General features: G+C 37.0%; 1 protein-coding gene across 1 annotated transcript; it reads right to left on the bottom strand.

Annotated features, from left to right (window-relative positions):
* Positions 1-2,798: 2,798 nt before the first annotated feature.
* LOC126083578 (olfactory receptor 11H6-like) lies at positions 2,799-3,752 on the bottom strand. The gene has a single exon (XM_049897461.1). The coding sequence runs from the start codon at positions 3,750-3,752 to the stop codon at positions 2,799-2,801; it is 954 nt and encodes a 317-aa protein (XP_049753418.1).
* Between the last annotated feature and the right edge of the window lie 11,832 nt (positions 3,753-15,584).

Genomic DNA, 15,584 nt, shown 5'->3' with positions numbered 1-15,584 from the left:
ACCATCAAATAATGTATTTTTTCTCTGTGTAAACATTTTCTTGAATTCTGATAATAGTGATCTCATACAATATTTGTCATTTTATGATAGACTTATTTCACTCAACCCCTTCAGATCCAGCCATATTGTGAGATGTGTCATGGATTCATCATTGTTCTTTACCAATGCATAGTGAATATGTTTTAGTTTGATAATTTTTCATCTGTTTATTTTCAGGTGAAACGTCTATTCTAATATTTTGACCATTTACCATGCAAGAGGCCCAGGATTGACTCTGACCGATGTTCCTCAATTATAGCCACTACCCGTCTTCAATGCAGGCTTATTGTGATGTTGAATAGGTTCCATCTAAGCTTCCAGACTAAGAAAGGTTAGAAGAAAGGCCTAGTGATCTACTTCCAAAAATCAGCCAATGAAAACACTATGGATCTTAACAGTCCAATCTGCAGCCAATCATGGGAATGGTGTGGGACCGGGCAGCATTTGCTTCCTTTGTGCATGGGATCACTGTGAGTAGGGGGGTTGACTCAATGGCAGCTAACAACAATAACAAGGAGCCATAAGAATTTTACTTTCTCTGAGGAATCCATTTGTTTTCTTCTCACAGATAATGAAAATCATATATGCATAATGCTCCCCCCTTTCCTCATTTTGCTTAAAAGGGAGTTCAGAGTAAATTTAAGGACTAGACTTTAATAACAATACAAAATCTTACAGTTCAGAAACCTTCATTCTATTTTTTCCTTCTAGATTCATATTTTTCCTTCTCTCTCTTTGCATTTTTTGTCGGTTATATCTAGTCTTTTATAAAACAAAGTGGAATATAGTAAAATAAACAAAAAAATAAACAAAGGTATATATAAATAAACATATAAGTAAATAAGTAGTTTCAAGTGAAGAATAGTTTATGAAGGTGGTGATATTTTTATTAAGACTTTGCTTTTATATATAGTATTGAACCCACCAATAAGAAAAAAAAAATTTTTTTTTTTTTTGGTTGGTGGTGAACAGGCTCCCTCAAAAGTTCAGATGAAATTCTAACTCTTTACTGTCACCAAGGGGTTCTAGGTGATCTGACCCTGCCTACTTCTCCAGCCTCATATACAATTTTCCTCCTGTGTAGCCAATATTAACTTTTCCTGTTCTTTAAAAACCCCAAACATATACCTACACTTACTTGGAACGAGCTTCCTCTAGATCTTTGCCTTACTTGATCCGTCTCTTTGAAATAGCACCTTCTCAGAAAGCCATTCCCTGACCATGCTATCTAAATTACCCCTCATCCTACCTCAATATTTTTAAATTCCTACTCTCTTTTTTTTTCATAACACTTAAGACTACTAAATTATAGATTATGTGTTTAACTGCTTTTTTGCATATCTTCTTTACTAGAATGTAAGCTTCACAAAGGCAGGGACTTGGTCATGTCAATAAATGTTTATTGAATTAATGAAATGCATCAATCCCAGATGCTAACAGACCAAATTGTTTTTGACCAAACAGACCATATCACCTGGAACTGCTATCAAATTCTTCTGCATCTGCTCTTTTCCTCCCTCCATATCTTAGAATCACTCTGGGTTTTTTCCCCCGTTTTTACCAATTCTGGGCTGTGTGTTCAATTTAAGCTTCCTTCTTTTGAAACTACCCCCAAAGTGTAATACCACTGCAAGCTAATCTTTAAAAAGATAATCCTATTCCAGATATTTTAACTGTCTTTCACAGGTAGGGGAAGGTAAAGGAAGCATAATTTAGTGCTTATTTTAGGGGAGTTCTTGAAAGTTGAATTGGGAGGAAAAAAAAGAGCTTCTACTGTCAGAAGTATTTTAACCATAGTATTCACTGTATAAAAAACAATTTTTTTTTTTATTCACTGTACCTTCTTTCCTTTTCCCTGCTAAAAGCAGAACTAATGTAAGATTTTTATATCTCTGCCTGTATCACATACTTACTTAATGTCTCTAAAAGACCAATCTGTGGATTGGTGCTGGTCCAGATGCATTGGAATCACCTGATTGAATTAAAATGAAGATTTTCAGGGTTCCCCTAAAGATTCTGCTTTAGGAGATTTGAAGAAAGGCCTGGATATCTGTTCTTTTAAAAAGTTTCCCAAGTAATTATGAAACAGGCTTGGGAGGCAGTGCTTTAGATCATTCTTAATAACTTGGATGCCAATTAAATAAATATTTTAGCTCAGTTATGATTTATTGAGCTGCACTAATTTCCTTTTATCTTAGCCAAAATGATGTGAATGCTTTATTCCCCTGCTAGGAGTACAGTAGAGACACTAGGCTGGAAAAAAACAAGCCTAAGAATGGAATATACACTTATCAGAGTTAAAACAAAACAGAACAAAAACATGAGGTCAGGGACTAGGTAAATAATCACACAGAGAAGGGGAGCCCTGGTGGCACAGTCTTTATGAGCTAGGCTGCTAATCAAAAAGTTAGCAGCTCAAATCCCCCAGCTGCTCCTTGGGAACCCTATGGGGCAGTTCTATTCTGTCCTATAGGGTTGCTATGAGTTGGAACTGACTTGATGGCACGTAACAACAAAAAAGGGGAAGAAATTATTGGAGAAAGGTCTAACATCCAGATATCCAGGTCATTTAATTCAAATTACCAGCTACCAAGTCCTAATTTGCAGGCAAGATCTGGTTTAATTGAGATGCTCTTATTCATTCCTTGACTAGGCAGAAATTAATGAGTGTGGGTCTGGGTGTATAGGTGCAAATGAACAGAAGCTTACCTTTTACTTGGGAATAGAAATGGAGGAAAAATAGCCTGACCCTGGTAAACTCATTTGTTCCATTCACTTTGACCAATTTTCACAAACATTTGAATTTTTCTCAAGCCAGCCTTCATGTCCTTGTTCCGGAGACTGTAGATCAGAGGGTTTACCAGTGGGGTCACTGATGAGTAGATCAAGGTTACAATCTTCTGTACCCCAGCTTTATTTCCAGAGTTTGGGCTCACGTACATCATCATTACGGTCCCGTAGAACAGAGACACCACCACTACGTGGGAGCCACAGGTAGAAAAAGCCTTAAGCCTGCCAGCTGCTGAAGGGACCCGTAACACTGCTCTCAGAACCAGGGTGTATGACCCAATGATGAAGAAGAAAGTGATAAAGATAATAAGAGAATTCAATACAGAACAAGAAAGCTCAATTCCAGGGGCAGGGATGCAGGACAGGGCCAGAAGGGGACCTGGGTCACAAACAAAGTGGTCAATGGTATTGGGGCCACAAAAAGGGAGTTGTGTGATAAAATAGATAGGGACTGGGTAGCAGAGGAAGGCTGTCACCCAGCAGATGGCCACCAAGTTCATGCAGAGATGATTGGTCATGATAGTCTGATAGTGGAGAGGCCTGCAGATGGCTAAGTACCGATCAAAAGCCATGAGGGGCAGTAAGAGGGTTTCAGTGATGCCCATGGAGAAGAAGAAGTAGAACTGGAGGAAGCAGGCAGTGAAAGAGAGGGTTTTAGCTTCAGATAGGAAGTTACCTAACATATTGGGAACAGTAGTATTGATGTAACAGATCTCCAGGAAGGAGAAGTTGGCCAGCAGAATGTACATGGGGGTGTGGAGCCTTCGATCCAGCATCACTGCACAGATGATGGCCCCATTGCCCATCAGTGTCAGGATGTAGGTCACGGAGAACAGCATGAAGAGGAGGACCTGCATCTTTCTGGAGCAGGGGAAATTCAGGAGTATGAATTCAGTCACTGTGTTCACTCCTGACATATTCATGGCTTCCTAAGGGGTAAAGAAGAAAAGAGTAACGATGACTCAGACAACCTTACTACTTAATTCTCAGGGGTATTTCCTTCTGTCTTTTTTTTTAGAAATTTGTAAGTTATGAATGTTATGTTATGACATGTTATGTTATGACATAGATAATAATCTTAACCTCCTGCTGAAGACTGTTGAACTTTGAGAGTGCTTGATATAATTTGACACTTTGAGTCCTTAAACTCTTGTTCCCCTTTCAGAATTTTCTCAAAGTAGGGGACAGGACCCTGTGCAGTAAACATCTTGGAGGAGATTAATAACACTACTTATAAACATATGGAAGGAAATATGAAAATCATGTATAGAATAAGATATGAAACACCTTTAATATTGGACACATAATTTCAATTACTTGGATGTTTGGAATCAGAAACATAAACACTATGCATCAGAGAAGGAGAAGAGGGAGAATGGTAATGAACAAAGTCTTTATGATATTCATTTTCATTCTGCATCAGAGTTAGAGTTATACTATTATTAGTTTTAAGGCAATCTTACATCCCTTTCAAAACAATGTCAAATGTGCTGTCCTTTCTTTAGTGTTCATCAAGCCTGTTAATGCAGGAAATCTCTGAACATCCAAAAACCAGTTGAGTTGGTTCTGACAGCTGGCAGTCCCATGTGTTGCAGAGTAGTACAGCTCCACAGGGTTTTCACAGCTGTGATCTTTTGGAAGCAGATCACCAGGACTTTCTTCCAAGACAGCCACCTTTCAATTAGTAGGTGAGAGCTTAACAATTTGCACCACCCAGGGACACTTCTTGAACATCTGGGCATCTACATGATGGCTTTCTGATTGATTTCATATTTCACCAGCTAAATTAAAATACTACTGTTAAACCTTGATGTAAGTTACAATTCTCCTTACAGGTACAAAAATAAAAAATGAGGAATGGCTGTGGTATCTAATTTTAAAATTTTTGCCTAAGGTATCAAAATTTCTCTATGGCTCCTACTCGTCTCGTTTTCAGATGGATGCAAAAGATTACAAGTCTCAAGCATACACAAACAGAGACCCCTGGGACAAATGGCAGGGCCGTAAAATCTCTCTCCAGATAAGGATTCCCTCTGTTGCTCTCATCGCAGTATGGGTGTGGGAAGGTGGACTGGTTTTGAGAAGTGGAGGGAAAGCTGGGAAGTCATTGTAATTTTGGAGTATAAAAAAACTTCACAAAAGCTTCCTTCTCAGACTTAGACTTTATCTAGAACATTGTCTGACTTTCGTTGTGAGAGAGGCAAAACAAGGTCAATAAAATTCCCTGAGAGTCTGTAGCCAATAATTTGGTCTTAATTTACTTTCTGGATCCCCTCAGTTAATGACGGACAGTCTTTAAGTGGGCCTAAATGATTCCTAAGTGACATGATTGAGTGATGATATTTATTTAGGAAAATATAAGCCCAAAATACAGCTACACTTTTACTTGTTTTTTATATTCTAGCTAAGAATATTTATTAATGTATTAGTTATAAATGTGTTACTTTCCACATCACATAATGCCATACCTTTAAGGATGATCTTGATTCTCACAATTGGAGACACAATGGGATGGGAGAGGTTCAGAACTTTTCAGGTCAAACTTCACTGTAAGGCTCCCCTTCAGTCTATTGTTAGATTGTTTCTGACGTGGCAAAGCTGTGAGTGTGTCCTCTGTAGCAGGAAACTGAAGTACCCAGGACACTAAAAAAACCATGAGGAAAGAATAAGAAAAGCAAGAAGAGATATTTGGTAACTAATGTGTGTAAGAATTTCGATGGCTTCACAAACCAAGTGGAAATGTATTTTACCAATTTGGAATGCTCAGTCAGCTCATTGCTCTCCCATCTTTCAGTGGCTATCATCTGATCTTAGGCAGAGCCATACACGCAGACGAGGAGAACTGAAGTTTATTTCAGCCCTGCTCCTCATCAACCCTTTCCCAAACCTTTCCAGATGACACTTTGCCAACGTCTCTGTTCCCTTAAAGAATTGGTTCTGATTGGTTAATAAAAGCAGCATTTACATACTACTGAGGTTTCTTCCTCACCTTCACCTCTCCTGAGTTTCCCCTGCCCTCTTAGTTTTAAGCATGAGTCGCCTTACATTCATTCATGCAACTTGATGTGCTGTTTTTTTTACAGCTGCACATTAGAAGACATAGCTAAACAGCAAGCCTAAGAGCTGTTGTATACTTGTATCTCTTCTGAACCCATCTCCACATAGAACTGGCAGGTCTGACTTGTAATCTTCTGTTTTTACTGCAACGAATGGCAGGCAGGATGGGAGACATAGCATCCTTGAAAGCCAGCAGCAAGAGAGGAGACTTAGATTGCTGGACACTCAGTATTTGTTTGTGGGAAAAGTGACATATTTGCTATACAACAGGGACTTACCAATGTTGGTCTGAAAGCCGTGTCTTATGCATCGTAAGGGATATAGTCTCCTATGAATTCTAAAAGTGGGACTATGCGAGAAGATTGTCAGTCATACCCCAAAGGTTTTCTTCCCTCTGGAGCCCATTAATTGGCTCTTGGGACTCAGTTTTTCCATTGACGATCACATCAATCATGTTATTTTAGAGCAGATGTTTATTTTGGTTCTGTTGAAAAATTGCTGTTTTGATGGTGCAAACACCAGCCACACTAGCTTATTTAGAACACTAGGCTTATGTTGTTCTTCCTATTCCCTCACATTCAATTTTATTCATTTTTTGAGTTTGTAAGTTTTGGATTCTCTTATTTCTTAATATCAGAGTTGACATTAGTTATAATTTTCTTTCCTATTGACTCACTCAACAGCTTGGGGAGGGCTACTTCCTTGACTTTGGTGAAAGGCTTTCTCTTCCAGGTCAGCTCTGCGCTTCTAGTATGATACTGATAGTAAGTACTAGGCAACAGAACTGAAGCAGGAGTAAAGAGAAAGGATAGCTCTGTCCTCAGCAATGTCATGATTTAAACTGTAAGGGAAATGGGGATAGGATGGGAACAATTATAATCGTGTTGCAAATTACATGGCTCCCTCAAGAAAATGTGCTAATTCATAATCCTCTTGTCACTGCTGCTTAGTAGCTATTCTGCTTTGGCAGTGATATTGTGGAGCCGACAGCATGTTTCCTGTGATTACTTCTATCAGTGGAGCAAATCCTGTTAGGTTAATTCTAAGCTACCTGGAATAAAAATGCAAAAAAACAAACTTCTCTTTAAACAGAGTATGACTTTTTAGTGATAAAAGTATTTTTTCTTCCATGACTGAATCCAGAGACTCTTGGAAAGTTCAAATCCCCCAAATACCTGCCGTATGTCCAATAGGCATGATGTCCAAAATGCCATTGTTGTAATTTCTTTGAGTTCAGATTAGTGGTGATGAAACACCAACAATTTATTTAACACTTAGTATGTGCTTTGTGTTTATTATCTCATTAAATCCACAGAATACTATGGCATAAATGGAATATAATATGTCCTGTTGCAATATAATATCTAATCAATTTTAGTTAATTTCTACCCAGGTGGCTTTTGAAAAGAAAAGGAATGTGGGTGTGGTCTCATCGTGTGTTAATGTAGAGGTTGGAAATTCCTAAATGTGAATGCAGTGATTTCCAATTCTCTCTGTGTATTAGAATCTCCTGAGGAACTTTTAAAAAAAAGCTGTGCCTAGGTCCCACCACCAATTCTGAATCAATTGATTGAGAAGTACTGCTCAGGTGGAGAGAGATGTCAATGAAAACTCCCATGTGTGGTTGCGATTACTGTAACTGTCCCTGCATGGACTTGTAATATGAAACCTGCCTCTAAAATTGGAGGGCACCAAGAGACCAAAGAAAGAGGAGGGCAACGCCAGGGTGGCAGCAAAGGAGTTTATTAGGACAACTTACAGCAGGACCAAGCATATCTCTTTGCCCCACAGTGGGAGGGCAGAGGTTTTATAGTGGTGGTGAATATAGTGCCTACATACCACGGATGCCTTAGGCTTACCTAAGGCTGCCTTGATAAGAATCACATAAGAATAATTTAGCAAATGGCAGCAAACTAGTGGAAAGCATGAGGGCGGTCTTGTTTGGCCTTGTAAAGCATGTTTCTCTTCAGGGCACTCCTTGATGTTGGCTCTTACAATCTGGCATGTTCCTCCTCATCGGCAAGGTCCCTGAGGGCTGGGAGAGGAGGTGTTACATCTCTGCATTTAAGAACAGACAGCATTGTTGTAATTGGAGGCACAGACTACACCAGCAATATAGACAAACACAGCAGATAAACCCTATATGCAGGCAAAGATCAAGACCCAACAAAAAATCTTGTCAGCCGGGGGGGAAAGTTTAAAAATATTTCCAACTTAGGAAACTATAAATTCAGCCTTAAGAATGAAGACACGCAAGTAACTTGCCTTTGAATTTTCTGCAATAAAATATGCATATAAAATTGTTTTGCAAATTCTGTATTTCCATGTAAATACATGGTGTAATTTTTATCATTCAAAATAAAGTGAGAACTATCTAAGGCTTCCAGGAAGGGCCCTTTGAAATGAAAGACTCAGGGCCAAATCTCACAAGCTGGGAGGCACTTCCTCTGTGTCTGTAGTGACACTCAATGACAATGAGTTCAGATATATTATTTATTCATGGCATGACTTTCAAATATCGAGGCCATCAACAAAAACATAAAAATTGGTCATTGCTTTTTACGGTAACGCCTCACAGTATCTTGATCCTTCTGATGTGTCTTCCTGAACTATAGCTCTGTGTATACAAGGTCTGGTAAAGGATTCAAATAGTGGTAAATGCATTAAACCAAAAGTTTTCTTACCTAAAACCATTTTATTTTGTATCCAATTTTAATTGAATTGACTTAGCTTAGTTTTACAAGTGTAGGCAGAATTTTTCTAAAATTCTAGAAGCATTTTTTTCTGTATTAAGGGCCAAGCAGAATCCTTATTTACAACGTTGTGGATAAGCCAGCCTTCAGGGAAAGGAAAAGACTGAAATTTCTGTAGGAAACCATTATATAAATAGCATACAATTTGAGAACAGATGTGGGTTTAATTCCTGGCTTTACTACTTATTTTGTGATATTGTTCGTTCATTTATTTATTCAACTTATTAAACACCTTCTATGATTATATGACAAGCACTCTGTAGGCATGGGAATATAACAGTGAACAAAATATATAAGATTCATGTTCTCATGCAATTGACCACAACTCTCTGAAGTTTTGATCCCTTATCTGTGATAGCATACATTTGAAAGAGGTATGAAAACTATAAAGTGACATATAAATATTAGTTGTGTTACCATGCTATTATAATTGAAAATCACATTACGTTTTAGCACCATACAATCAGAATGGAAAAATATCTGCCTCTGAGCAGATTCACAAGCTATGAGGTTTTTTTAAAAGCAAAAAATAAGATTAATGAACCAATATTAGAATGAAAACATTTTTCTGTAATAAGCATACAATTGTTGAAACAATAAGATGAAAATCTGCAAAGAGGAGCCAGGTAGGGTTCCTCAGAGTGTTCCCTGTATTCACCTGTAGTCACTTTCAATCTTCAGAGTTCTCAAAGTCTAACCTGTAAAAGAAAGAGTGGGATAAATCAGAGGTACAGTTATATTCCAAATAGTTACCATTGTGAAAGAAAGGGAAGCCTTCTTTGATGTTTTATCAGGAAATCTACTTTAGAATTCAAATACAGAGTTAAATACATCCCTGACTTGGACATGAGAGCATCCTTAGGATAATACCATGACTTTGGAAAGCTGCTACAGGCCTCTGTCTAAGCTAAAGTGAATGTGAAACTAGCCTTTCATTTAAAGAAGAAATGTGGAATTCGTAGGTGGTACTTCCTGGACATGGGAATTGATATGATTTAGCCAAAAAGTTCAACTAAAAGCATTCTAGTCAAGCATAAAGAGGGAAGCAAAATTCATAAGGCAAATTGTAACAGCTTTTTCTTTGGTTAAACTCTAGGTTTCTCAGCTCAGATTAACAAACAAAACCATTTGGTGTTAATGATAGCAATGTGAGACAAAAGAGTCAATCAAAGACATCAAAGTGAAGGCAAATAGTTTGGCAATGAAGATAACCATCTTTACATGAGGAAATTGGCTTCTTTGTGCAGATAATCAAATTAAGTAAAGGATTTTGTTACAAAGGACTTGCTTTAGTTGCATTTCATTGAGATGTGACTAATCACCGCATAAAGAGATATATAATTCTGATGTAAGAAAGTGCAAAATAATAGAACTTAGAAAAGTCCTTCAACATTAGCCTCTGGAGCCTTAAAAGCTTGTGAGTGACCATCTAAGATGCTTCACTGGTCTCACCCCATCTGGAGCAAGGGAGAATGAAGAAAACCAAAGACACTAGGGAAAGATTAGTCCGAAGGACTAATGGATCACATCTACCACGGACATCATCAGATTGAGTCCAGCACAACTAGATGGTGCCCGACTATCACCACTGACTGTTCTGACAAGGATCACAATAAAGCATCCCGGGCAAAGCTATGGAAAAATGTTGAACAAAATTCTAACTCACGAAACAACCAGATTTACTGGCCTGACAAAGGCTGGAGAAACTCCAAGAATATGAACCCCAGACACCCATTTAGCTCAGTAATGAGGTCACTCCTGAGGGTCACCCTTCAGCCAAAGATAGACAGTCTCATAAAATGAGACTAAAGGGGCACACCAGCCCAGGGTCAAGGACTAGAAGGCAGAAGGGGAAAGAAAAGTTGGTAATAGGAAACCCAAGGTCTAGAAGGGGAGAGTGTTGACATGTGATGAGGTTGTTAACCAATGTCACAAAACAATATGTGTACTAACTGTTTAATGAAGTACAATAAAAAAACAATATGTGTACTAACTGTTTAATGAAGTACAATAAAAAAAAGTCCCTCAATGAGAAAAAACATCAAAATATCAAATTACAACTCTCTGTAAAGCTGGGAAGAAAATGGCTCTGCCACTCATAATTACAATAGTGTTAGTCTATTTTCAAGTCAACTTTTACAAAGCATTGTGCTAAACACTTCATGCATTATCTCATTAATTCTTACAACAGAGCTATGATGTATATACTATCACAATCCTAACATTACAGTAGAAGAAGCTTAGCTAAGCAGGAAAGTCAGTGTCACAAGAGCACACTGCTAGTAAACAAAGGTTTGCATAGTCCAAGAACACATACTTAATCATATATTGTTCCTAATTAAGAAGGACCTGATCACTGGGAGCCTATATCTGAAGAAGTCCTCCTGGTCATTAAAATGACACTTTTATGTCCCATTCTATGCTCTGACATCATTTCTGTTCTTTTTTTCTGGTTTAAATACCAACATGCTCACATTTACCTGAATCCCTCTATTAATCACCAGTGTTGGCAGTGACAATAATCAGACATGCTTTGACGTTTTGTTTCAGATTTTAAAATCTCACACGCAAACTTCAAGTTAATGAAGTACAATAAAAAAAAGTCCCTCAATGAGAAAAAACTTGAAAATAGACTAACACTATTGTAATTATGAGTGGCAGAGCCATTTTCTTTCCAGCTTACAGAGAGTTGTAATTTGATATTTTAAGTTCTTCTTAAGAACTCAGGTCATCTTAACCCTATCAATAAATTTAAGTTAGAATACCTTTAACTCTCTGAATGGTAATATCTATGTTTAATCTTTTGCTTGATGTGATTAAATTCCACATACCAGTTCTGATAGTAACCCCAAGGGAGTAGCAACAGCTTGAGGAAGAAAAGCTTCCAAAACCTATTGTTTTTTTAAAAAGTGAACCATAAGGGCATAAAACAAATATTTAAATACCATACCACACACCCCAAAATCTCAGATAACCAATCCCATTACAATAACCAATTAAAGAACTTGCTTTGTGAAGCGAAGTCATCTTGCTGTGGGAGTTATTAGCATCATTTTTGTTGCCTTTCCCAAAGCCATGATGATGATAACTTTTAAATTATTGGCCTGTAATTGCAAGTGAGGGCATTTATCTTCAAGGAAAATATAGTGACCCAGAAGCTTGAAAGAGTTACATTTAACCTCACTTAATAATTTGTCTCCCTCCATGTGCCTCTTTTCCCTTACCCAGGGTGACCGTTCCAGTAAGCACTAGCCTGCATGTTCAGAGCCTGAAGAAAATCAGATCAGAAGAAATGTGCATCTGGCAGGGACCTAAGAAATTTAGAAATATTTTTCTTTAATCTTTTGTGTCTTCCTTTTCATGGCAGTATTTATGATAAAGTGCTTCAAACACCATACTACATAATATTCTGTTAACCAAATTCGATATTTTAATTGTGTCTGCTCAGTACTTGACCATACAATAAAATCAGAAAGAAAGGTTAGTTGGGAATATATGGGTGGAGCTGCTCAAATATACATACAGCTTGCTTTTGGCTGTTGTTAAAGAAATCTCTTGAGAGGTGTAGAAGAACTAAGAACGTCTCCAGAGAAAAGCAGATGACAACGAGAAAATGTTTAATGTTGAGACAGAGTAAGCACCAAGAAAATGTAGTGAACATAATCTGGGAGCTCAGCTTCTCTGAGCTCCAGACTGATACGCCAAGATCTTTCTTGACATTTTCTTTTTAAAGTTTCATGGACATTTCAATTCTGTTTACAAACCTATTCCTTCCTTAGTCTGCTCCAGCATTTCCACAGGCCCCTTGGTTTCAGATAGAAACTTGATTCCTTCCGTTCCTTCCCTCCATATATCCAATCCATTAACAAGACCTGCTGTGCCTTCCTTCAAAATAGTCCCAACATATCAACTTGTTTCCATTTCTGCCTCAATCAGCCCTATCCAAACCTTCATTATCCTTCTCCTTAAAATTTTCAAAGGCCTTCGAATGATTTCTCATTTTCTACCATTGACTCTTTCCAATCAATTCTTCTGAGAGTAATCTTTTTAAAAATTAAATCGTAGTAAGTTACCTAACTTTAAAATGATAAATATCTTCTCATCGATGTTGGAATAAAACTCAATCTCCTTAGTGATTCCTTTCCATTTTAGATTTTATATATTACCCTTCAACCTCATTTCTGGTCACTCTTTTCTCTCGCTAAACTCTGCTTCATCTCCTGGTATGCACCGTACCTTTCCACTTTAGGAAATTTCACATTCTATTTCCTCTACCTGAGTATTTTTTCCCCCTGGTTCTTCAAATGCTATATCTTTTTCATCTTTCAGATATTAGCTGAAATACTATTATACAGAGGGTCACCTGATTTGTAATTTTTTTTTTAATCTCAAGACTGTATTTGTTCTCTTCATAACACATCACAGTTTTCATTTGTTTGTATTTCTTTACTTTCCTCTCCTGTTTTTTGTATATTTGTTTTCATACATTTACTTCTGTATATGTTATAAACCTCATAATATGAAACACTCAGAGAAAAAGTTTGAAAAATTGAGCTGTGGAAAACTATCAAGTGGTGTAATATATGTATAATTAGAATCACAGAAAGAAGGAGGAAGAAAAGTACTGGAAGAAAAAATGGTCAGATTTTTTTCCAGGTATGATGAAATTATAAACTCAGAGATTTAAGAAACTCAGCTAACTCTTCCAGAAAATAGTTAAGAGAACCTCACCAAGGCACATCACAATCAAATTCCTGAAAACCAGCGAACTGAAATAATGATAAAAGCAGACAAGGGAAGGAAAATAAAACTCCAAATTGCTCTTAATCTTATCTTATGTATTTTGCATCTCAGATATTTTAATTTTTATCTCTTGAAATTTGATTTATTTTATTTTTTCTTATCTTGTCCATTTCTCTCCACATCATGTTCATGTTTTCCTCTACCTGGTTGAGCATATGGAGTATATCTTTAATGACTGTTGCAAGAGTCTTGCCTGATTATTTTATCATTTATGTCATTTCTCAGTCTCTTTCTGTTGGCTGTTTTTTCCTCCTGCTTATAATTCATATTTTCCTGCTTTGTTGCATGTCTGGAAATTTTTAATTATAATCTAGCCATTTTGAATTTTGAAATATTTATTTTCTTTCTTTTTCTTATTCCTTTAAATATTGTTCTATTTGGCTTGATGACACAATTAAGATTCTTGGAATTATTTTGCCCCCTTTGGGACTTCTTTTTAAGCTTTGTTAGTGCAAGTGTAGATCACTCTTTAGGGCTAATTTTTCAGCAGTACTGAAGCAATACCAATGAAACAATGTCATTGCCATTGAGTCAATTCCAATTTATGGTGATTCCATGTATTACAGAATAGAACAGTTCCATAAGGCTCTCTTGGCTATAATCTTAATGGAAGATTATCATGCCTTTCTTCCATGTTGCCACTCAGTGGATTTGAACCACCAACCTTTAGGTTAGCCACCCACCCAGGGATTCACTGAGGGAATATCTTCCTAGAAATCTACACTGATCTGGTTGCAAGTAACATGACATATTTCTACCATGTGTGAGCTTCAGAATTGTTCTGCCCACCTATTGTCCAATGGTTCTTTCCAAGGTTTCAGATAACTTTTTCACACATATGCACAGAGTAGTATTTAAACAAATACTTGAGGAGAGCCACCTGAAACTATCTAGGACTATTTCTCTGCTCAGCTCCTTCTTCTCCAGTATTTTTCCCTGAAAATTCTAGTCATATTGACCTCCTCAGACTTCAAATTTTGTCTTCTTAATTCAGAGAAACTAGCAGCTTCTATTTAGGTTTGCATTCCCTCTATGGTAGCCTGGAAACTCTCACCAGACTATAAGGTATTGAATTAATAGAGCACACCTTGATTGTTCGTCTTCTTGGGTATTACTGTCCTTCACTGTCTGTTGTCCAATGTCTGAAAACCATTCTTTAATATATTTTGTTCAGTTTACAGTTTATTTAAGTTAGGAGGGTAAATATGATCTCTGTTAATCCATGGTGGCCAAAAGCAGAGTCAATTAAGATTTTTAATGGTGATTTTTAAATAAAATTAAAAAATAAATATCCTTCCAACTTTTACCTCTCATCCAAAGAACCCTATCCCTTTTCTTAAAGGCAGCATCTGTCACCAGACTCTTTAACATTTCCCAAGATAATTTGCATATATATAAACAAATATATATACATGATAATTTATACATTTATTTTGATATGTCCAAGAATCATTTTCATTATATTAATAACAACCTATTCATATATTTGGAAACCATGGTGGCATAGTAGTTAAGTGCTATGGATGCTAACCAAAAGCTCAGCAGTTCAAATCCACCAGGTAGCCCTTGGAAACCCTATGGAGCAGTTCTAGTCTGTCCTATAGGGTCACTATGAGTCGAAATCCACTCGACGGCAAAGGGTTTGGATTTTTTTTGTTTATTCATATACTTTGTCAAGTTTTCCTTTGGTTCATGAGGATTTTACTTAATACTTGTAAGAGTTATTTACCTATTAAAGATCTTAGTTCTTTGTCTACTAGTTATTGCTGTTTTTCATCTAGTTTTTCTTTTGACTTTTTTGTGATGGATTTTTTTTTTACCTCCATGGAAAATTATATAGTCAATTTTATCAATCTTTTTTTTTTATTTTATGACTTTTGAATTTTTTGTCACATTTAATGCGATAGTTTATGGCCCTTACTGATCACCGAAAACCCAAATAGACTCAATGGTGAAGTAAGAATTAGAAAGTGGAAGAATGTATCTCTGGCAGTACAGAGAATTGACCAAATCAAATAGCCACTCAGAAATTAAAATCCCTCTTCTCTTCTTCCTCCTCATTCTTCTGCTCCTCACCATCCTCATCTTTTCCACCCTTTCCTTTTCCTCATCTTCCTCATTCTTCTTTGTCTCCTCTTCTTC

Source organism: Elephas maximus, chromosome 10 (genome assembly GCF_024166365.1).
Source record: "Elephas maximus indicus isolate mEleMax1 chromosome 10, mEleMax1 primary haplotype, whole genome shotgun sequence".
NCBI classification, from domain to species: domain Eukaryota; kingdom Metazoa; phylum Chordata; class Mammalia; order Proboscidea; family Elephantidae; genus Elephas; species Elephas maximus.
This window is presented reverse-complemented; position numbering and strand designations above follow the sequence as displayed.